At 40.6% G+C, this 24,990-nt stretch overlaps 1 protein-coding gene across 12 annotated transcripts in view; it reads right to left on the reverse strand.

The window, feature by feature from the left end:
• The window catches only part of dmd (dystrophin), a 1,961,093-nt gene that overhangs the window by 565,137 nt on the left and 1,370,966 nt on the right, over positions 1 to 24,990 (reverse strand). For all 12 annotated transcript variants that reach the window (XM_072260552.1, XM_072260560.1, XM_072260554.1 and 9 more), the window contains one exon: positions 8,846 to 9,021. In XM_072260552.1, coding sequence (XP_072116653.1) covers positions 8,846 to 9,021 — 176 coding nt within the window. The remainder of the gene's footprint in view (positions 1 to 8,845; positions 9,022 to 24,990) is intronic.

Consider the following 24,990-nt stretch of genomic DNA (forward strand, 5'->3'; position numbering starts at 1 on the left):
TAATCCATCTGACCTTCCTGTACCAGTAGGCTGAGTTAAAATGCAGGGTAACATCTAGTGACTGTACACAGGCAAAAATTAATTTCAAAGGTAAATGGTGCATTGCTGCTTTAGTTCTAATCGTACAATCAATCTTACGGATTTTTAATAATCTGGGAACACAACATTGAAGTTCAGACTGGACAGCACGTTAATACAATAAAAAGATAGAGTATAGAGCACCAGTTATTGATGCTTGTAAACATGATTATTTTAATTACATCCTGAACAAAAAGATACTTTAGACACCTCAAGAGATATCAGGTTCTCCACAGTATTATTATTAACTGCTTCTTCTATTCCTACCACTGTGCAAAACATTACCAAAATTATCTACATCTACATGAAGCTCTGAAAAATATATTTCCTTGCTGGTATTTTTGTTCAAATATCAATATTTATCAAAAGGATCAAATTGTAAAATGACAAAAAATGAAATGAACAAAAAGAAATTTGGTGTCTTTGTGCGCAGATGGGCAGCAAAATATCTTTAACACAAGTAAGTCTGCAGATGCTAGAAATCCAAAGCAACACACACAAATGCTGGAGGAACACAGCAGGTCAGGCAACATCTATGGAAATGAGTAGATAGTCAACGTTTTGGGTCCAGACTCTTCTTAAGGATGGAGAAGGAAGGGGGAAGATGCCAGAATAAAAAGGTGGGGTGAGGGAAAGGAAGCTAGCTAGAAAGTGACAGGTGACCAGGAGGCGTGGCTTCATCTGCCTATTACATCTCCCTGGGTCTCCTCCTTCCCTTTCTGCCATGCTCCATTCTCCTCTCCTATGAGATCCTTTCTTCTCCAGCCCTTGTCCTTTTCCACCCACCTGGCTTCACCTATCACCTTCCAGCTAGCCTCATTCCCATCTCCCAACCTTTTTATTCCAACAAGTCCTCAGGAAAGGGTCTCGGTCCTAAACGTCAAATATCCATTCATTTCCTTAGATGCTACCTGACCTGCTGAGTTCCTCCAGCATTGTGTGTGTGTGTTGCAAAATATAAGATCATAAGACACGGGAGCAGAGTTACATCATGTAGCCCATCAAGTCTGTTCTGCCATTCAATCAAGGCTGATCCTTTTTTCCCTTCCTCAGCCCCACTGCCCATCCTTCTCCCTGTAACCTTTGGTGTCATGTCAAATCAAGAAATGATCAAGCTCTGCCTTAAATACACTAAATGACCTGGCCTCCAGAGCTGTGTCTGGTAATAAGCTCCACAAATTCACCACCCTTTGGCTGAAAGAAATTTCTCCACATCTCTGTTTTAAATGGACATCGCTCTATCCTGAGGCTGTGCCCCCTTGTCCTCGTCTTCCCCCACCATGGAAAACATCCTTTCCACATCTACTCTGTCTCAGCCTCTCAACGGCCAAAAGGTTTCAATTAGATGCCCCCTCATACATCTAAATTCCAGCGAGGAGACCCAGAGATGTCATAAGACCATAAGATATAGGACCAGCAGTAGGCCATTCTGCCCATCGAGTCTGCTCCGCCACTCAATCATGGGCTGATCCAATTCTTCCAGTCATCCCCACTCCCCTGACTTTTCTCCATACCCTTTGATGCCCTGGCTAATCAAGAACCTCTCTATCTCTGCCTTAAATACACCCAATGACTTGGCCTCCGCAACTGCTCACGGCAACCAATTCTACAGATTTACCACCCTCTGACTGAAGTAATTCTTCCGCATCTCTGTTCTAAATGGACGTCCTTCAATCCTGAAGTCGTGCCCTCTTGTCCTAGACTCTCCAATCATGGGAAATAACTTTGCCATATCTAATCTGTTCTGGCCTTTTAACATTCAGAATGTTTCTATGGGACGTCCCCTTATTCTCCTGAACTCCAGGGAATACATTTCAAGAGCTGCCAGACATTCCTCATACGGTAACTCTTTCATTCCTGGAATCATTCTCGTGAATCTTCTCTGATTGTGAATGTCAGTATATCCTATCTAAAATAAGGAGCCCAAAACTGCACACAATACTCTAAGTGTGGTCTCAGGAGTGCCTTATAGAGCTTCAACATCACATCTCTGCTCTTGTATTCTATACCTCTAGAAATGAATGCCAACATTGCATTTGCTTTCTTCACCACCAACTCAACCTGGAGGTTAACCTTTAGGATATCTTGCACAAGGACTCTCAAGTCCCTTTGCATCTCTGCATTTTGAATTCCCTCCCCATCTAAATAATCATCTGCCGTTTATTTCTTCCACCAAAGTGCATGACCATACACATTCCAACATTGTATTTCATTTGCCACTTCTTTACCCATTCACCTAAACTATCTAAGACTCTCTGCAGGCTCTCTGTTCCCTGAACACTACCCACGCCTCCACCTATCTTTGTATCATCGACAAATTTAGCCACAAATCCATTAATCCCATAGCCCAAATCACTGTCATACATCGTAAAAAGCAGCAGTCCCAACACCGACCCCTGTGGAACTCCACTGGTAACTGGCAGCCAGCCAGAATAGGATCCCTTTATTCACACTCTCTGTTTTCTGCCAATCAGCCAATGCTCCACCCATGTTAGTAACTCCCCTGTAATTCCATGGGCTCTTATCTTGCTAAGCAGCCTCATGTGCAGCACCTTGTCAAAGGCCTTCTGAAAATCCAAGTACGCCACATCTACTACATCTCCTTTGTCTACCCTGCTTGTAATTTCCTCAAAGAATTGCAGTAGGTTTGTTGGGCAGAATTTGCCTTTCAGGAAACTATGCTGGCTTTGGCCTATCTTGTCATGTGCCTCCAGGTACTCCGTAATCTCATCCCTAACCATCGATTCCAACAACTTCGCTGTCACTGATGTCAGGCTAACAGGTCTGTAGCTTCATTTCTGCTGCCTCCCACCCTTTTTAAATGGTGGAGCAACGTTTGCAATTTTCCAATCTTCTGGTGCAATGCCAGAATCTATTGATTCTTGAAAGATCATTGTTAATCCCTCTACAATCTCTCCAGCTACTTCTTTCAGAACCCAGGTCCAGGAGATTTATCCACTCTCAGACCATAATAGGTCATAATTTTCACTGCACATACTTCACTTCCCTGACACTCTTGAATGTCTGATATACTGTAGATGTCTTCCACTGTGAAGACTGATGCAAAATATGCATTCAGTTCCTCTGACAACTCTGCTTCTCTCATTATAATATCTCCAGCATCATTTTCTATTGGTCCTATATCTACCCTCGACTCTCTTTTACCCTTTATATACTTAGAACAGCTTTTAGTATCTTCTTTGATATTAGTCGTCAGCTTCCATTTATAATTCATCTTCTCCTTCCTAATGACCTTAGTTTCTTTCTGCAAGTTCTTATAAGCTTCCCAATACTCTATCTTCCCACTGACTTTGGCTTCCTGTATGCCCTCTCTGCCTTTACTTTGGTTCTGTCTTCATTTTTCAACCACAGTAGTGTCCTTCTTCCATTCAAACATTTCTTCTTTTTTGGAATTTATCTGTCTTGCTCTTCCTTCATTTTTCACAGAAACATTCCTTGTATGTTTCATTCCCAGAATCATTCTTGTGAACTTCCTCTGAACCCTCTCCAATGCCAGCAATCTCTTCTAAGATGAGGAGCCTAGAACTGTTCACAATACTCAGGGTGAGGCCTTAGCAGTGCCTTATAAAGCCTCAGCATCACATCCTTGCTCTTGTATTCTGGACCTCTTGAAACAAATGCTGATATTGCAGACCCGAAACGTCGACTGTACCTCTTCCTAGAGATGCTGCCTGGCCTGCTGCGTTCACCAGCAACTTTGATGTGTGTTGTTGACATTGCATTTGCTTTCCTCACCACCAACTCTACCTGCAAGTTAACCCTTAGGGTGTTCTGCACAAGGACTCTCAAAACCCTTTGCATCCCAGATTTTAGGATTTTCTCCCATTTAGAAAATAGTCTCACATTTATTGCTACTCCTAAGTGCATGACCATGCATTTTCCAACATTATATTTCATTTGCAACTCTTTTGCCCATTCTCCTAATCTGTCTAAGTGTTTCACTACTTGCCCCTCTTGCCCCTCCACCAATCTTCGTATTATCTGCAAACTTGGCAATAAAGCCATCTATTCCATCATCTGAATCATTGATATAGACCATAAAAAGTCGTCCCAACACCGATCCCTGCGGGACACCACTAGTCACTGGCAGCCAACTAGAAAAGGATCCTTTTATTCCCACTCACTGCCACTAACTAAACAGCCAATGATCTAACCATGCCAGTAACTTTCCTGTAATGCTAAAAGCTCTTAACTTGATAAGCAGCCTCATATGTGGCACCTTGTCAAAGGCCTTCTGAAAGCCCAAATATATAACATCCACTAAATCCCCTTTATCTATCCTACATCTCCCGATATCTCCTCAAAGAATTCCAACAGGTTTGCTACGCAAGATTTTCCCTTAAGGAAACCAATTCCGAGTTTGTCCTATCTTGTCCTGTGTCACTAAGTACTCCATAACATTATGCTTAATAACTGACTCCAACATCTTCCCATCCAGTGAGTCCAGGCAAACTGGTCTATAATTTCCTTTCTGCTGCCTTCCTCCTTTCTTATGGAGTGACATTTGTAATTTTCCAGTCCTCTGGCACCATGTCAGAGTCCAATGATTTTTGAAAGATAATTACTAATGCCTCCATTATCTCTACTGCTACATCTTTCAGAACCCTGGGGTGCAGTTCATCTGACCTAGGTGACTTTTGTACCCTTAGGTCTTCCAGCTTTTTGAGCACCTTTTCCCTTGTAATAGTAACTACACTCACTCCTCTTCCCTCACACCCTTCAACATCTGACACAATCTCATCGCTCTTTTAGTTTTTACATACTTGAATAAAGATATTACTATCCACTTTGATATTGTTTGCTAGTTTGCTTTCATAGTTCATCTTTTCCCTTCTAATGATTCTTTTATTTGTTGTCCGTAGGGTTTAAAGCTTCCCAATCCTCTCTCCTCCCACTAAATTTTGCTTTTTTGCATGCCCTCTCTTTTGCTTTTACATTAGTTTTGACTCCCCTTGTCAGTCACTGTTGTACTATTTTGCCATTTGAGTATTTCTTTCTTTTTGGAATACATCTACTGTATCCTGCACTTTCCTCATTTTTCCTAGAAAGTCACGCCACTGCTGCTCTGCTGTCATGCCTGCCAGAATCTCTTTCCATTTTACTTTGGCCAACTCTTATTTCATACCACTGTAATTTCCTCTACTCCACTGAAATACAGCTACATCAGACTTTACTTCCTCCCTATCAAATTTCAAGTTGAACTCAGTCACATTGTGATCACTGTCTCCAAAAGGTTCTTTCAGCTTAAGCTCCCTTATCAACTCTGCTTCATTACATAACACCCAATCCAGTATAGCTGATCCCCCGGTAGGCTTAACGACAAACTGCTCTAACAAGCCATTGCGTAGGCATTCAACAAACTCTTGGGATCCATTTCCAACCTGATTTTCCCAATTAACCTGCATGTTGAAATCTCCCATGACTATCATAACACTGCCCTTTTGACACAGCTTTTCTATTTCCTGTTGTAATCTGTGGTCCACATCCCAGCTACTGTTGGGAGACCAGCATATAACTGCCATCAGGGTCCGTCTACCCTTGCAGTTTCTTAACTCAACCCACAAGGATTCAATATCATCTAATCCTATGTCACATCTTTCCACTGATTTGATGCCGTTCTTTACCAGCAGAGTCACGCCACCCCACTGCTGACCCTCTGACACAACCTGTAACTGTGGACGTTCAGCTCCCAACTATAACCATTCTTCAGCCACAATTCAGTGATGGCCACAATATCACACCTAACAATGTGAAACAGTGCAACAAGGTCATCCACCTTATTTCTTATACTCCGTGCATTGAAATATAACACTTCAAGTGCTGCATCTGCATATTGTACTAAATATCTTTGCTGTCTTCCAGTGGCAAGCAATGCTATTGGATCATGAAATGGATACTTGTTGGGAATATCCTTGTTAGTTCTCCTGATCAGATGCCATACTTTGTTCAAAGATGGGAGGACGATAGAAAACCACAAATATAAGCAAATTAGGCTTATATCAGAGAGAGAGGGAAATAGTTAGAAACTACTATTATAAATAAGCAAAGGCACTTAAAAAGAAATTAAAGGTAATCAAGCAAAGTCAACATAGTTTTGCGAAAAGGAAGTCATGCTTGACTGATTTGTTTTAGAGTTCATGGTGGCCTTTATTGTGAAAGCGGTTGGAGTTTATGAATAGGGAGGTATTGTTTAAGTTGGCCAGGATATTGGTGAGACCAGCCAGGTAAAACTGTAAAGTTTTCGTCCCCTTACTTAAAATGGACATAGTAGCATTGGAGGCAGCCCAAAGCAGATTTACCAGGCTAATTCCTGGGATGAGAAAATTTTCTTGTCAAAAGAGCATAGACCGTTTGAGGATACAAGAGACTGCAGATGCAATAAACAATTTTCTGAAGGAGATCACTGGGTTGAGTGGTTTTTGTGAAGGCACAGGGGTATGAGACATTTTGAGTTGAAACCATGAATCAGGATTGAGAGTGGAGAGGAGAGAAGGAACGGTGTGACAGGAGCCTGAGGTGATTGATGAACAGAGGAAGGGTGAAGGATAAGAGTTAGGTCAAGCCAGACTGTGGAGCAGGTGTCTGAACTTGGAGACTGTGGTTGAGGTATGATAAAGGAAAACAGATATTACTTCCCTCTAGGTCCCCTTCTCCTTTTCTTTCCCCTATAATCTACTCTTCTTTCCTATCAGATTCTCTCTTCTCTAGTCCTTCACCTTTCCTGCCCAGCTGGCTTCACCTATCGCTTTCCAGCTAGCCTCCTTCCCCTTCCCCCACTTTTTAATTCAGGCATCTCGCCCCTTCTCTCTCAGTCCTGAAGAAGAGTCTCGGTCTGAAATGGCGACTATTTATTATTTCCCACAGGTGCTGCCTGTCCCTCTGAGTTTCTTCAGCATTTTGTGTGTGTTGCTTTGGATTTCCAGCAGCTGCAGATTTTCTCATGTTTGTGACAGTTGCTAAATATGTTCAAAAGAAAGACTGATCAAAAATTAAGTTGTGAAGTGGACTTCAGGAGGAAAGAACAGAACATTGCTGAATTAAATGAGTGGGCAAAGATTTGGCAAATGGATTATAATGTGGGAAAATGGAAAATTTGGCAAGTAAAATAAAAAAGTATTGGTAACTAGTGAAAGGTCTAATACAGTGGGATTGTGACATTTTGATAAATGGCCAGTATGCATGTATCTAAACAATTTGGAGAGCTAACAGAATGCTATTGAATATTGCCAGGAATATACTTTAGAACAGTGAAGTTTAATAACACTAAAAACACCTTTTCTGAAGTAAATTCTGGTAAATTTTCACTGCAAACAATGAAGAGGTGAGCGAAGGTGAAGTGAATTCGAGAGATGAACCAAGCTGGTACATTGAAGAATCAAAGTAAATGGAGTGAGCCATTCAGAGATGGGAAGTTGAGGTAGAGGAGTTCTGTTGCCCAAACAACTGGCCCAAGGTGTGAGGTTGGAATGCTCTGGGCGCCGAGCTGAGTTGGAGAAATCAGAACGGCTTCAGGCTGAGCAGCGAAATCTGGGCCTGAAACAAATTGCTGGTTGGCGTGGTCTAGGCCTGGAACATTTTACTATGCAAGGGCCTGGGTCTTAGGGCAAGGTGCAGTACACTCTTTGGACAATTTACATGCTGGCTCAGATGGACCGGAAGGACATTGCTCGCTCTCCTGTGAGGTTCACTCCTCAATCTATGGCGCTGAAGCTACAAAGACTGCCCCAGCTGCTGTACTTCAATGTCTGCTAATATGATGGACTGACACTGAGGCTTTGGGCCTGCTCCAGGGTTTGGATTTAAGGACTCATTTTTGGTTCGGAATGCTGTTGCTCACTTCTTCTATTTGAATAATTGTGTTTTTTATCCCTTTCTCTGCACATTAGGTGTTGGTCGTTTTTTTAAAATTGGGTTCTTTCAGATTTATTGCTTTGTTGCTGTCTGTAAGCAAACAAATCTCAAGGTTGTATAATTTATACATTCTTTGATAATAAATGTACTTGGAATCCTTTGAAACTTTGATTTGTATAGAGCATTGGTTAAAAACAGTTCTGGAGAACTCAGTTAGTATGTAAATACATTGGAAAGAGACCAGCAAAGATAGGTAAGGGAGAACCAAGAATGAATGTGTTATCTTAGAAACAAAGATTGGATGGGCTGGGTGATTCCATGGGAATTTTGACAAACCGGAAAGAAACCTCATTGAGACATATCTTATCTTAAGTGGTCTTGACAGGGTGGGTGTGGACAGCAAACTTCCACCTGTGGAGACTTTGGAACTTAGGGTCAGAGTTTTTGGAACACTAATCTTCAGAGTGGTGGAACCAGAGTTTTAAAATATATTAAATCACTGAGAAATAGATTCAAGATAAGCAAATGAGTGAATGGTTATAAAGGCTGGAGGGAAAGAAGAGTTGAAAATACAATCAGATCAGCCAAAATCACATTGAATAGCAGGGCAGGCTTATGGACCAAGTAGCTTACTCCAGTCTATAATTAAGATATGCATTTGAATTCAGCAAAAAGGAATGAAAGGCACACATTTGCCAGCTTATTTCCATAGCAGCAGATGGCTGGGTGAATCTGTGAAGACATTTCCATTGATTTTTTTAAATAAACCTCAAATCTAGCTAAGCGTCAAAGCCAGGCTATCTTGTACTTTAAATGAATAGTGCATCTTGGATAAGGGAATGATTAGTTATGGCACATTGAGAGCGGCTGCACAGGACCAAAGCCATGAGATTACCTTCTCTTTCTCTCATCCACCTGTCTGCAAATTTCCTGCCAACGTCTGTTTAGCTCACTTAGTTTCTCCTTGAGGATGTCACCATCAGGTTTTGATGACTGTCCAATAATCTCCTCTCCTGTCACATTCAAACGAGCGACAGCACTCTTCTGGATTCCAATTCCATTCTGTAATTCCTGCCAAGCAAAAACAAAGAGAATTTAGTTCTCTGGCTGAAAAACCCTCCAGATAAGTTAAAAAGAGGAAGACCATGGCAGAGCTACAAAAATATATATATGATAGAAGTATCACAATCAGGCAGAAACACATGAATGTTTCTGTCCCTGTATCATTCATCACGTGGCAAAAAAAAAAGCTTTCTGAAACACTTCAGATGCATCTCAGTTTTGGAGAAATCTACAAAGGAATACAGGATACTATAAATAGGGCACCTTGTGATTCTGATATATTAACATTGAATACTATCAATAATTTCCATGACCTTCACAACGTACCTTTGGACAAGATAAATGAATCAACATTAAATGTTCTTGTGAAAAATTATGGGGAGCCAGTAATAGTTAATGTAATTTAAAATTAATAAATTAAGATACAATATTTTTAATGAATCAATTGCCTGCAATATAAAATACATGTATAGAAATTTACCTACGAACAGTAAGCTCTAATTTACAAAGGAAAACACAGCAGGGTGGCAAACATCAATTAAATTCACCAAACTTAAAATGCAGACATCCCATTCAAAGATCTGTGATGGGAAGAGATCAGATGGCAGACTGAGGAAAAAATGCAAGGGTGTGCTCAAAGCCTCCTTTAAGAAGTGCATCATAACCTCTAATTCCTGAGAAATTCTGATCCATGATCAGTCAAGCGGAGCAGACTTCTGGATGGCTTTGGGAACCTTGAGTCTGTGCACTGTGAGCCTGCTGAATTCCCATGTTAGTTGGGGAAGGAGTCCTACTCCCCACTGACTATCCGTTCTCCCGTTTCATTAGGCATCACCTGCCCCTTCTGTGGAACACTCTCCCATACTGGCTGCATCAGTCATTTCAAAACCCACAAAACCAGAGTGAAAGCAATCACCTTGACCCCAAGAGCTGCTGAAGAAGGTGGTGACAATGACTGAATCTGTGCCTGATAAATCTGTAGTAACACGCAAAGGTGTCTAGTGTGAGAGAAATAAATGCTGGGCTAAAATTTTACAATTTGCTGCGCACAACTTCACCTTGTTTTCTTTGCCGCAGAGAATAACAGAAAATTAGACTCTCAGTTCAATTATTGAGGGTCTACTGAATGCAATTATCCTACTACCAGTAACATTTTCGCTCCAAAGGACAAACAAATTAATGAACACAATGATAAATCTGTCAGTGCCAGCATCTGATATTAAGGTAGGACAAGGCGCCAAATGAGACTAAAGAATCTCCATTCAGATTTGCTGCAGTATTTTCAGTGAGATACTAAAATCATTAACCTATCTATGTTTGTCCTGGTTCATTACAGGAATATTCTGGACTTTGTTTGATCCAATTCTATCAGGATCATTTAAATGAAAACGCTGGGACAAAACAAAAATACTTGTTAACATAATAAAGAACAAATCATAACTGTACTTGGAAACTTTTCGGATATATTTGATTATGCTTTGGAAAAGGTGAATGACCTTGCATGAATCTATTTCTCCTGTTACCTTGCTTACTTCACTTCTGAGCATAACACATTCCATCACAATGACTGCATCCAATTGCCTCTTAAGATTATTTATATTTTGATGACCTACTGGGATGATCTGTTACATAAATCTGTCCTCCGCACTCTTTGCCAGAATTGCTTCCATTTGACCTCTTATTGCCCACTTTCAAATTTTAATGTGGTTTGCTTTAAATACCCACAAAGATGAACAATACTTCTCAATCAATTTTGCTAATGCCCTCAATATTCATTTGACTGCAGCTTAAGTATTTCATGGTCTCCAGCAGAATATGATCTGTTCTCAATGACAGTGTTTGCTTAAGGAGGAAACTGATTGACAAGAAGGTGACCAGTTAAGAACTATCCAATCACAGAATGGCAACAGTTGAGAATCATTGGAGTAGGTGACAGCTCTCTACAAGAGAAATGCAGTGGGTCTCATTCACCTACTTTTCCCTGTAACACTGTAATATTTTTTCTTTCATGGAACAAAAATGTTTGCCTTGTCACCACTGGTTCTTCTACCAGTCATTTCATAACTGTGCCCATTTCTCAAGCTTGCCACCAGTGGAAATAATCCTGTTTCACACATTATCTACCCCTTGGCTCCAAGAAAAACAAACTCAACTTTAACAGCCTTACATTAAATCAAAAGTCCCTCAAACCATCAGGAATGTACGGAAGTCTATTTGACCCTCTTTTCAGACCTTTGCTTCCTCTCTGACATTTCCAGTATTGGAGAGAATTTGAAGCAATACTCCAGTTTTATAAAGTGCCAGTGTTTTATAAAGTTATGTTTCATCATAACTTCCCTGCTTTCTACTTAATAGCTCAAGATGCTTTTGTACTTAACTGTTTCTTCAATCCAGCCTTCAAACATTTCCTAATTATATTTCCAGCTCTCAATTTTTCTTCAATTTAAAATCTGATCTTTACTATTTTATCCTTACTGTTTTAACCTTCATTTTATCCTAACTGTTCTTACCTTTTCACATTTAATCAAAACACACTACTTCGCACTTCTTTATATAAATTTTTATCTGCCATGGGCCTCCCCCAGCCTGTTTATGTCATCTGTAAATCCATCACCACTCTGCAGAATCTTCACCACTCATTCAATTATCCCTGAGCACCCAAGTGCAAGTCATTAAAATGCACCAGTGAAATCAACGGTTACAGCCTTGGGCAACACGTTAGTCTACCTTATTTCAGCTTTGAGAATTGTCACTTTGCCACAGTTCTCTACTTTTTGTCCCTCTTGGTCAATTTATGATCCTATAGCCACATTTATTTTTATGTCTCAGGCTTCAGCACCACTGACAAAGACATTACGTGGCATTCTATCAAGTATCTTTTACAGCTATTTGTATCATCAATCTTCTTGGTTATGTCAACAGAAAAATCAAGTTTCTTTCACATGATTTGGTGAGTTTGACAGGTTGATCTGATCATAGACTCTGTGCAATTCAGTAGACATCATTAGTAACTGAAAAGCTTTGAGAGAACCATGACATACCCACACATGCCCCTACATTTCCAGATGACTCTGTAATTTCAGTCTCTGCGTCTGATGTCTGGGCCTCCTTCAAAAGGGTAAATCCAGGAAAGTCATCCAGTCAAGACAGCATGCCAGGCTGAGTACCAAAATTTGTGTGGTCCAACTGGCTGAAGTACTTATTCAACCTCTCACTTCTGTGGCCAGGGGTCCCCACTTACTCTAAAGAGGCATCTATTGTACTCGCGCCCAAGAAGAGCATGATGACCTGTCTGAATGACTACTGCCTGCCGGCACTTACATCAGCCATAAGGAAGGTAATGAGGTGCTTTGAGAGGTTGATAATGGAGCAAATCAATTTCTGCCTCATCGATGACCCGGAAGCACTCCAATTCACTTCCTGCCACAACATGTCAGCAACAGATGTGATTTCTCTGACTCTTCCCTCTGCCATGGAGCATCTGGACAACAGGAACTTGTACATCAGGCTGCTGTTCATTGACTACAGCTTGACATTCAAGACAACCACCCCACCCAAGCTCATTGTCAAGCCTTAAGACCCCGGTCTCTGTGTCTCCCTTTCAAATGGATTTTTAACTTCCTCATAGGCAGACCTCAGTCAGTGACGATTGGTACTAACATCTCATCCTCACTTATCTTCAGCACAATTCCACCTCAAGGCTGTGTGCTTAGTCTCTCCTCTGTACACGCGTGATTGCATGACTAGGCACAGCTCCAATGCCAGTTTCAAATTTGTGATGACGCTACTGTTGATGAACATAACAGGCGGTGATAAGTCAGCTTACCAAAATGAGATAGAACACATGATTGAGTGGTGCCACAAACACAACCTCTCATTCAATGTCAACAAAACTAAAGAGCTGATTGTTGACTCTAGAAAGGGGAAGGAGGACGAATATGTGCCAGTCTACAGTGGTGTGAGGGAAGGGGAGGGGTCAATGGTGGAGAGAGTCAGCAACTTTACATTCTTGGGCATTTAGATTGAATGATCTGTCCTGGGCTTAGCACATAGATGTGTGCCAGAGTCTTTACTTTCATAGGAGGTGAAGGGGGTATGGTTTCTAACTAAATGCCAACAAATTTCTGCATATGTACTGTTCAAAGTATATCTTGACAGGTTGCATTATGGTCTGGTATTGCAATTTGAATGTGTATGAATGTAAGAAGCTGCAGAGGGTAATGGACCCTGCCCAATATATCACAGGTTACCATTGCTAGTGGCTACAGGCAGCAGTGCCTCGAGGGTAACATCCATTTTAAAGGTTCTGCACCACCTGGTTGAAAAACAGCTACTTCCCTTCAACTGTTCAGTTCTTGAACCAACCAGCAAAATCCTAATCGCTGCAGTTTACCACCACGTTATTAATTACTTTGCACTAAAATGGACTTGGTATTTTTTTGTTCTAACTGTATTTTTTGTCAAAGATGTGTATAATTCAAGCCGATGTTTCTCATGTGCCTGTGATGCTGCTGCAATTTTCATTGCACCTGTGAAACACGAACTTGTGCATGCATGTGACACTTATATTGACTTTGACATTGGGTTGGGGGTAGAGAGGGCATGTGACCATGCCAGGTGCATGATCATATAAGCATCAAAGCCATGACCTTCAAATACAGCAACCGTTTGATGCAAGATTTATTCTTTTCTATAACTGAAATGGAAACCATCCCATTGCAATTAAATGTTTGAGGGGGAGGGGTTGCTTTACTATCACCTCACATGAAATGCACAAATTCAACAAAAAAAAAGCTTGCCTTGTTGGAATTTGTAGAGTTCAATTCACTTGTTTTGAAAACTACTAATCTCAATGTGGTCATCTTCATTTATTTGTTGATCAGATTCTCCTGAATTTGTTCTTTGACTCTGCAATTAATCTGCATTAAATGCATCATGTTTGCTAATGTCTTTTAAACAGCACCGTTTGAGGAATTAAACGGTAGGATTACGCCACATTTGAAACAGCAATACATTCAAGCAGTGTTAGGACAAGTGTTTTCCTCTATAGAGCATGGTACTGTAAACTGAAAACTAAAGCGTCCCACAGCACAGGAAGGGGTCAAATCAAAAAGTTAATTTACTCCATCTGCCCTATGACCATGATCTGCCTATTTTAGATACTATCATGGGAGACAACTGTACCTTCTCAGCTTGAGGATGTGTGCATTGAAGGAGAAAACTAGTCATGGGCAAAAAGTACATGCATGATTGTCAGACATTTTTGAAGTCTATTTTTGAGAACTTTTTTATTTATTCATTTCTAATGTGGGAAGATTAAAAGCATTTCGAAGAATATGAAAGTGTCATAGAAAGAGAAAAATAAGGTGAGAACTGGAAATTCAATGTGAGAGCAATCAGATTCATGTCTGTGTGTTCTTACACAGTGGATTTTCACTCACAGCAACGCTTTCTTGGCGATGAGAGAGATTCTTCTACATAGAAAAGGGAATCTGCAGTGCATCTTAACGTCAATCTACAGTTTCACGTTGACCAGTAATTGAAGGAATAGGGCAAATGGCATGAGGCTGGTTTTTTGATATTTCTTGGAAGGAATAAGATCCAATTGACGAAAACAAGGGAATATGGGAAATGAGTGATGAATGGAGTGATCCATAACAGAATAACATTGATTAGCATCAGCATTGTTTCGCTGCATCTACTCATATTTATTATTTGGAGGATACTAGTCTCTTCACAATTCAATAGACAATAGACAATAGGTGCAGGAGTAGGCCATTCAGCCCTTCGAGCCAGCACCACCATTCACTGTGATCATGGCTGATCATCCACTATCAGTATCCAGTTCCTGCCTTATCCCCATAACCTTTGATTCCACTATCTTTAAAAGCTCTATCCATCTCTTTTTAGAAAGCATCCAGAGACTTGGCCTCCACAGCCTTCTGGGGCAGAGCATTCCATATATCCACCACTCTCTGGGTGAAAAAGTTTTTCCTCAACTCCGTCCTAAATGGCCTATCCCTAATTCTTAAACTGTGGCCTCTGGTTCTGGACTCACCCATCAGCGGGAGCATGCTTTCTGCCTGCAGTGTGTCCAATCCCTTAATAATCTTATATGTTTCAATAAGATCCCCTCTCAGCCTTCTAAATTCCAGGGTATACAAGCCCAGCCACTCCAATCTTTCTGCATATGACAGTCCTGCCATCCCAGGAATTAACCTTGTGAACCTACGCTGCACTCCATCAATAGCAAGAATGTCCTTCCTCAAATTTGGAGACCAAAACTGCACACAGTACTCCAGGTGTGGTCTCACCAGGGCCCTGTACAGCTGCAGAAGGACCTCTTTGCTCTTATACTCAATTCCCCTTGTTATGAAAGCCAGCATGCCATTAGCTTTTTTCACTGCTTGCTGTACTTGCATGCTTGCTTTCAATGACTGATGTACAAGAACACCTAGATCTCGTTGTGCTTCCCCTTTTCCTAACTTGACTCCATTTAGGTAATAATCTGCCTTCCCGTTCTTACCACCAAAGTGGATAACCTCACATTTATCCACATTAAACTGCATCTGCCCACTCACCCAGCCTGTCCAAGTCACCCTGCATTCTCATAACATCCTTCTCATATTTCACATTGCCTCCCAGCTTTGTGTCACTGGCAAATTTGCTAATGTTACTTTTAATTCCCTCATCTAAATCATTAATATATATTGTAACCAGCTGCGGTCCCAGCACTGAACCCTGCGGTACCCCACTGGTCACCGCCTGCCATTCCGAAAGGGACCCATTAATCGCTACTCTTTGTTTTCTGTCAGTCAGCCAATTTTCAATCCATGTCAGTACTCTGCCCCCAATACCGTTTGCCCTAATTTTGCCCACTAATCTCCTATGTGGGACTTAATCAAAGGCTTTCTGAAAGTCCAGGTATACTACATCCACTGGCTTTCCCTTGTCCATTTTCACAGTTACATCCTCAAAAAATTCCAGAAGATTAGTCAAGCACGATTTCCCCTTCGTAAATCCATGCTGACTCGGACCAATCCTGTTACTACTATCCAGATGTGTCGTGATTTCATCTTTTATAATTGATTCAGTGTAAGAACATTCAGTGTAAGAACATTCAGTGTAAGAATATAAAGAGAAGGGACAGAATTCAAACAGTGTATGAAAATTCATCAGAGTGCAGAATGTAGAGAAAAATCAGGCAGGTGATCAGATGCCTCTGTAAAAGCCCGCTCATTGACTAGGTTAGGCGGAGTACATCGGATACTCAACAGATCAAACATCATCTGCAGAAAGAAAAACAAAACTATTGTTTCAGTTCTGAGACTCCATGTTTCAAATGGTAACTGCTTCTTTTTTCCACAGTGCTGCCTGATTTGCCTACTGCTTCAGATTACCAGTATCTGCAGATTTCTTGTTATTTTCATTTATTGGTGAGTTAGTTGGGCTCTGGTTTGTAAGTATGATCAGACTGAATTTGATTGCCTACATCCAAGCAATCTTTTACAATGAAAATACCATCCATTCACATTCTCTTGGGGACATTATTCATTTAATTTTTTTTAAATTCATTTGAGGGATGCAGGCTTTGCAAGCTGAGCCAGCATTTGATTGCCCACCTCCAGTTGCTCCTGAAAATGTGGCAATGAGCTGCCTTCTTGAACTGCTGCACTCCTTGAGGTATGGGTATTGGTAACCCCCACTATTGATAGTGGGGGATTCAGTGATGACAATGGCATTGAACACCAGGGAATGGCCTTATTGAATATCGTCAATGGCTGCCACTAGTGTGGCAGAGATGTAATCTGCCACTTCTCAGGCAGATCTGGATATTGTCCACGTTTTGCTGCGTTTAGCTGTGCACTGATTCAATATCAAAATGGTGTTGAACATTGCACAATCAGTGAACAGCTCTACTTCTGTCCTTACAACTTGAAGGAAAGTCATTGATCAAGTAGTTGAAGATGGCTGGACCAAGGATATTACTCTTAGGAACTCCCGCAAATCAATAAAAAGTCACCATGATGTTAAGGGAAGAATTTCACCTCTGGAATTGAGCTCTTTTGTCTGTGCTTGGACCAAGACTGTCATGAGTTGAGTGACTTTGGCAGAACCAAATTGAACTTCTGACAGCAGCTTGTTGTTAAGCAAGTGCTGCTTAATAGTACTATCGATTATCTCTTCTTTCACTTTACTGATGACTTAGTGTAGACAAATGGGGCAGTAACTGGTAGGGTTGTGTTTGTCCTGCTTTGTGGACAAGACAAACCTGGGCATATGTCGACATTGTTGGGCAGATGTCAATATTGAGGCTGTATTGCAGCAGGTTGTCCAAAGGTTTGGCAACTAACATACAGGGGAATACCACTGGAGGCCAAAGTGGTTCATCCATTTGGCACTTCAGGCTGAAGACTCATGTAGATCCTTCAAGCTTTCTCTTTTGCACTGTTGTGCTAGGCTCACCCTGTCATTCAAAATGTGGATACTTATGGAGCCTGTTCCTCCAGTGAGTTGTTAAATTGTCCACCATCATTCACAACTGCATGTGGCAGAACTGCAAAGCTAAGATCTGATCAACTGATTCTGGGATTAATGGACAATATTTATTTCATACTACTTACATTGCTTGTCATGCAAGTAGTTGTGTCCTGCAGCTTCACCAAGTTGATTCTTCATTCGAGTTATATTCAGTGCCGCTCCAAAACTCTTCATGATACAGGGTTGATGCTCTGGTTATGTGGTGATGGTACAGAGTGGGGGGATATACTGGGCCATGAGCTTACAAATTGAAGTTGGGTATGATCCTGCTGCTGCTGCGGATGGTCTGCAGTGCCTCATGGATGCCCATTCCTGAGCTGCTGGATCTGTTCACAGTCTACCCCCCAGTGTGGTGGCTGTTACACACAACACCATGAAGTGTATTTTCACTGTGAAGGTGGATTTCATTTACACAAATAAACTTGTCATTTCACCAGTGGATACTTGTCTTTGTATTTATGGCAATAATAAGCTTGATGTGGAACTCTACCAAAATCAGTGAAATACTTTTCAAAAGACCATAAGGCAAAGGAACAGAATTAAGCCATTTGGACCATTGATTGTGCTCTGCCATTCTATCATAGATGATTTATTATCTCTCTCAACTCAATTCTCCTGCTCTCTCCCGATAACCTTTGAACCCCTTACTTTTTAAAAACCTATCAACCTCTACTTTAAATATACCCAATGACTTGGCCTCCACAGCCACCTGTGGCAATGAATTCCACAGATACACCACCTCTGGCTAAAGAAATTCCTCCTCATCTCTGGTCTTAAGGGACATTCTTCTATTCTGAAACTGTGCCCGCTGGACCTTGACTTCCCCACTATCGGAATTATCCTCTCCACATGCACTCTGTCTGGTCCTTTTAAGATTCAAAAGGTTTCAGTAAGATCCCCCGTCATTTTTCTTAACTCTAGCAAAAACAGGCCCAGAGCCATTTATCGTTCCTCAGGCTCTTCATGTCACATCTTTACTGAATGGAAACACAGCTGTCAACCTATACACAATAATATCCCATAAACAGGGCTTAACAGTTATTTTTAGTGAATATTAAATGTTCAGTGTTAGCCATGTCAGCCAAAGAATTCCCAGCAGATTAATACCTGGAGCGCTTACATTGGGTGGAGCCTTCAAACAGGCAGATAGCCTTGTAATTTAGGTAGATAGATAGATAGATAGATAGATAGATACTTTATTGATCTCAAGGGAAATTGCAGTGTCACGGTAGCATTACAAGTGCATAGATACAAATATTAGAAGAGAAGTAGAAAGAATAAAAAATAATTTACCACAAACAGTTTAACAGGAGAGGTGTCATCACTTCCCCAGCTATAGGTTGACTCATTATAGAGCCTAATGGCTGAGGGTAAGAATGACCTCATAGAGCGCTTTTCGGAGCAGAGCAGCTTTCCTAGTCTATCACTAAAATTGCTCCTCTGTTCAGCCAAGGTGGCATGCAGAGGGTGAGAAACATTGTCTAGAATTGCCAAGATTTTCCGTAGGGTCCTTTGTTTTACCACAGCCTCAAGTGTATCCCGTTTGACTCCTATAACTAAATCAGCCTTTCTAATCAGTTTATTGAGCCTGTTGGCATCACCCGTGTATATGCCATTGCTCCAGCAAACCACTGCATAGAAGATTGTACTGGCGACAGTGGACTGGTAGAATATGCGAATGAGAAGCCTGCATAATCCAAAAGACCTCAGTCTTCTCAGAGAGTAGAGGCAACTCGGGCCCTTCTTATACACAGCCTCTGTGTTGGTGCTCCACTCAAGTCTGTCATCCAGGTGCACCCCCAGGTACTTGTAGGTCCTCACCAATGTTAGCACAACATTCAATGGGCAGATAAGACTGACACTGCAACACTCCTTGTCAGTCTGGACCACACATACAGATTCAAAAATATAGCTTAAACCCACAACCTCAAAATTAAGGGCCCGTAATGTTTAGGATATTTTCATGTAAGTGACTGCACGGAGTGAAGGAAGAAATATTACAAATCCACTGTTCAAAAACAAAATAAATTGAATGGACTTATTTTTAGCATACTGGTGTATTTACTTCCAAGACTCTTAGTAAACAGGAAAATGAATCGCTATAGCTGTATTCAGTCACTTTGTCTCTTTCTGAGGAACCATTCTTTTCAGGAATTGTCTACTGAAAACATTATTAAAGATGGGTGAAAATGCAACAACAGTTTTTCAAATGTTTACACTGCAAGATTGATAACAACTTCAAAAGAATTAATCTTGAAAACGTAGCATGAGGAGGATAAAATAACAACACACTGAAGGAATTGCAAGTATATGATCTAAATGGAGGACACAATGATATTTTCTTTCTGTGCATACTCTGATTCTGAATGAAAAATAACCTTTAGGTTGGGAAAAGTGGTGAAAAAAATATCAACTGCTTTGAATATTTGATAATCTGGAAGAAATCTTTCAAGGTACCCTTTACTGAGATTATTTTTTTGCATTACACTTACTGAACAAATGCAGAAGAAATGCTAATCATAACTTTTGTAACCTTAATAGGTTTCATTAATATTTCAGTATTTTTGACAAATGTAATTGCTTTCCTACACTAAATACAAGGCTCTTTTTTTATTTTGGTAAAGTTTATTCCACTTTGTACAACACTTTACTTCCAAACTTTGAAATCATCCATTTATTGTTCGTTTCTCCTTATCTTTCAGCTTTACCGTTCTTAGTTTATTCTTGGCCCATTGGGTTCTATTAGCTGGAATCTGTTCTATGCTGGAAGCAGAATTTCTCTTATACCATTGATTACCAACATTGAAAAATAGAATATGGAGAACTTTGCTTTCACTTATCTAAAAATACCATTGAGGATTGCAACCAAGGATACAAAGAAATGTTTCCTTGCAGCCTCATTGTTCCCATGGGAAGACAAGGTGCAATTACTTGGACATTTTCTCACAAAGAAATGTGTTCACAACGTGCTGCATTCCCAGAAACCATGACATCCTACTGTTGCTCCAATATAATACACTATTACAAAACAAGCAAGGGCAGTGGGACTTTGTGTCCTCAAAATACTTAATAGCGAGACTTTATTTTGCCTCCACAAACCCCCTCCGCACCCCACAGTGATTGGAAGGAAAATTAGTGTTGTCTAAGGGCAATGCTGCACACCTGATTTCCACAGGAGAGGTAGAACACAGAAGTAGAGAGTTAGCGGGGGTGGGGAGAACATACCCTGGAGTAATAAACAACTTTTGTCCCAGGATTTGCTCATCCTCTATGCTTCAGAAGCTAAGTAAGATGCCATATTGGCTGGCTTTCCATGAATCAGGTCACCTCTTTTAATCAGATTAATTGGCTCCTTAAATGTGCAAAGCAGAACCACTTTTGATATACTGTATGAATTTTTTTCTTCCAGAAATGGATTCTCATGGCATTGCAAACTAAAAGGTTGCTGTACAGCATCACATTGATATAGTTTCCAAGTCTTAATAAGGAATATCAGTGCCAAAATATATGAGAATTCTGCCAAAAAGTCACTGGCATCATTGAAAGTTCAGTTGCAGGAAGTAATAAGTAATTCCACCATGGCAGATGTTCAATGTGTAAAAACTCATATTGCTGCTGGAAACATTCATTGCCAGGAGTTATATTGAGCCACATGTAAAAACACACCATCTTTCACTAGGTTTACATGAGTGTGATTTAAACAATGTTGAAAAATAATCATATAGTTAATTAACATTGAATGCAACATTGCTCTGGTCCTTTTAACTAACAGAACTTGCACAGAATGTTATCTTCATGCTTTGCACTTTCATACATTCAGTACTGATTGGTAACCTGGCAGACGTATCAGCAATAGCTTTTTCACCATTTGATCAAAATGTAAACAAAACCTATATTTGTCAATCTGGCATCATATTAAATCACAAACAAGAGAAAATCTGCAGATGCTGGAAATCCAAGCAACACACACAAAATGCTAAATTCGGGTTTCGGCCCAAAACGGCGACTGTGCTCTTTTCCGCAGGTGCTGCCTGGCCCGCTGAGTTCCTCTGGCATTTTGTGTGTGTTGCCAGTAATCATATTAACACTATCTTCTAAATAGAGTGCTATGAGATATTACTAGTACAAAATCAAATATGTGTAGAATGTACAAAACAGCACTAAGAATTAGGCAAAAATCTTCATTTGCCTGCAGAAAAAGGATATTTATTGCGAGATTGATTGAATCAACTCATGATTAGATTGCAACTGGCTTCTAGCATTTTATATAACAAGTTTCTGAACCATAAATAAATATAAAAAATGCATTAGTTTTGCTCTTAATGTGTCAACATGACCAAAGGAACAGCTGGAAATGACTACATGAATCAAATTAAATATTAATAAAAGCATATGCACCACTGCAAGGCCAAAGTAAACATACATATATTATGCTCACTAAAATGGTAAATGCCTTCAAATCACTTGGACTTGGAAGTATTCACTACCTTTTGATCTCAGGTACCATCCTTTCACTGATGACCTCTCTAATATCAGTGTTTAATTTGGTGCAGTCATTCATAATATAATGCCATTGCAATTGATTGTTCATCTACATGTTGATTCAAGCTTCTCCTGTTTGCATTCCAAAATTTTACAATGGGATCATGTGTGAATGTGACAGAGAGTGCTTGTTAGCACACTCCACATACATGTGCACTCACACACACGCAAACATAGCCTTGTCATTTTGCTGCCATTGCGCTGACTGTGCGCACTTCAATGGTTTCCCCACCGGTACATTCTGATAATTGGACCTAACATGTTTGGCTTTATGGTGCTTTTCCCACCATACACTTTGGAATACTCCATTTCTTTAGTAATGGGGATGTGTAAACGTGCATATATTGTTTGTATACTGTATTTAGGGTAGATATTTTGTTCATTTTGTAATATGGTCGTAACTACATTGTGGAGTGCATCACCTTCTGAGTCTTGTATCATCTTAAGGTAGCTTTGTGGGTAATTAAAGGTGGTATGTCTGAAAAAAACACGTCTAATCACTCTCAGCAGAAGGGAAGAGAGATTGAGTATGGAACCGTTATTCTGTTTTCTGGTAGATTATCTTTTTGTCAATATTGGCAGTTTTCTTTTCGATAGTTATTGTAAGTTTGACTTTTCACGTACCAAATAAACACCATTGCATGAAGGTGTTAAACGGCACCAGCCATTTTCCTTCAGCCCAAACCCATGTTTGGTAACAAATGGTGGTCACAAAGAGGGTCATTTAACTCGAAGGAAAGGGGGATTGCAGTCCCAAGTCAGGAACTTCCCTGAGGTGAAAAATGGAACAAATGTCTGGGAAATGGCAGAGATCTCAGAGAAGGAAGAACTTCAGCCCAGAGCCAAACTCTCTGAATTCCTGCTGGAAAATCTGTTTGGAGACTCTTTGTCTGCACAGAGGAGGAGAGAACTCACTATTGAGCTGGATAACTGTAAGTACTTATTGAAAATGGGGGTGCTGGAGAAACTATTAGTTGACATAATTCTCGGGGGCGATTTGCTGGTGTTACATGATTTTCTGAGGAAAGGTAATAGCCAACCACATCCACCTGTTAATCCACAATTAAATAGTGCTGTTCCACACTTCGGCATGACTCATACTAAAACCAAAGCAGTGGCCAATTTACAACCTCCTTCCGACTTGAATGCTAGCTTGTGCGAGAGAGGAACCAAAAGGCAGAGAAAGTCACAGCAGTACTGGGACAGTTGGAAACCTGTTGGTTATCCTGCCTCTGTTGATATGTGTACAGATGACGTACATATTGATGACGGCTTGGAAGCTACCAACCAGTGGAGCTGCGGAGGGTGTTTGCTGACTTTCCACAGCTGATCCAGCAGAGATCAGGACTGACAAAGGTCTTCAAACATTCCATCAGGATCAGACCTGACCAGGATTCAGTATGCCGACACTACAATAGAGTGCCAGAATAACTTGTGGGAGCACTGAAGGATGAGATTCAGGCCTTGCTGGAGCTGGGAGTCATCGAGCCTTCAAATAGTGAGTGGAGCAATCCTGTCATTATCGTTCTAAGAAGGATAGCACCCTGAGGGTGCGCATTGATTTCTGTAAGTAGAATGCCACTTATTTATTTGAGGCTTATCCTATGTCCCGCATTGATGACCTACTAGAAAGGATTGGTCGGGCAAACTACATTACTACACTGGCCCTTAGTAAAGTATACTGGCAGGTTCTTCTAGATGAACATTCAAAGCCCCTCACTGCCTTCTGCATACCCCTGGGTCTGTTTCAATTTGCCGTGATGCCCTTTGGGCTTCGTAGTGCACCAGCAACCTTCCAGCAGCTGATAGATCAGGTACTACAAGACTGGAAGGACTGCAGTGCAGCCTATCTAGATGACTTGGTTGTCTACAACCAGACATGGTCAAAGCACCTCGACCAACTGCGTAGGGTCCTGCAGAATATTCACTTTGCCGGTCTCACCCTCATTCTACAAAAATGTGAGTGGGCAAAAAGGGAAACTTGATACCGTGGCTACACAGACCACAGAGTGTTGACATGGATTCAGACAAAGGAGGACCATAATGCCAGAGTGGCGTAGTTCTACCTGGAGCTCCAACCCTTCAAATTCTGTGTCTATCATAAAGCAGGGAAAGGAAATGTTACTGTATGTTACCTGTCTCAACTGCCGAAAAGGAAAGGAGGGTGATAATGTGACGGAGGGCACTCGTTAAGGCACTACATACATGTGCATTTACACACACATTGCCTTGTTATTCTGCTGTCATTGCACAGAGATTATGCACTTCAATGCTTTCTCCCCAGTATACTGGAATTATATGTCCTAAAGGGTTTGGCTTTATGGTGCCTTTCCTGCCATACACTTCCAAATATTTCACTTCATTAGTAATGGGGATGTGTAATTGTGTTTACATTGCTTAACACAACAATAAACACAATTGCATGAAAATGCTGAGCAATTCCAGCCATTTTCTTCCTTCAGTCAAAACTCATGTATCGTAACAGTGAACATAATATGATTGCCTCAAAATCTTAAACTTGGAACTCAAAGTTTGAAAGAAGTCATCCATTTTATCTTACTTACATTTTCAACTGATTGATTAATGAACCCTTGTATGAAAGGAATTAAGTAACACGATCAACATTCCCCCTAATAGAGCTGCGTGAACCAACCACTATTCTGAGCAGGAAATTTTTTACACGGGTTGAAAACTATGGCACTTTAAATGTTTTTTTTTGTAATATGCATACCATGAATATTTAGAATGAAAATTGAAAAATCACATACCTTTGATTTTATTCATTAATTGCAGGGTACAATGGAATACAGTAGAACAAAGAAAATCTTTCACATTTCATAAACTTTTTCTAGCTGCTTCCAATTCCAGCTCCGCAGCAATGAAGGCTATGTGCTC

This window comes from Mobula birostris, chromosome 6, assembly GCF_030028105.1.
Source record: "Mobula birostris isolate sMobBir1 chromosome 6, sMobBir1.hap1, whole genome shotgun sequence".
In the NCBI taxonomy this organism is placed as follows: Eukaryota; Metazoa; Chordata; class Chondrichthyes; order Myliobatiformes; family Myliobatidae; genus Mobula; species Mobula birostris.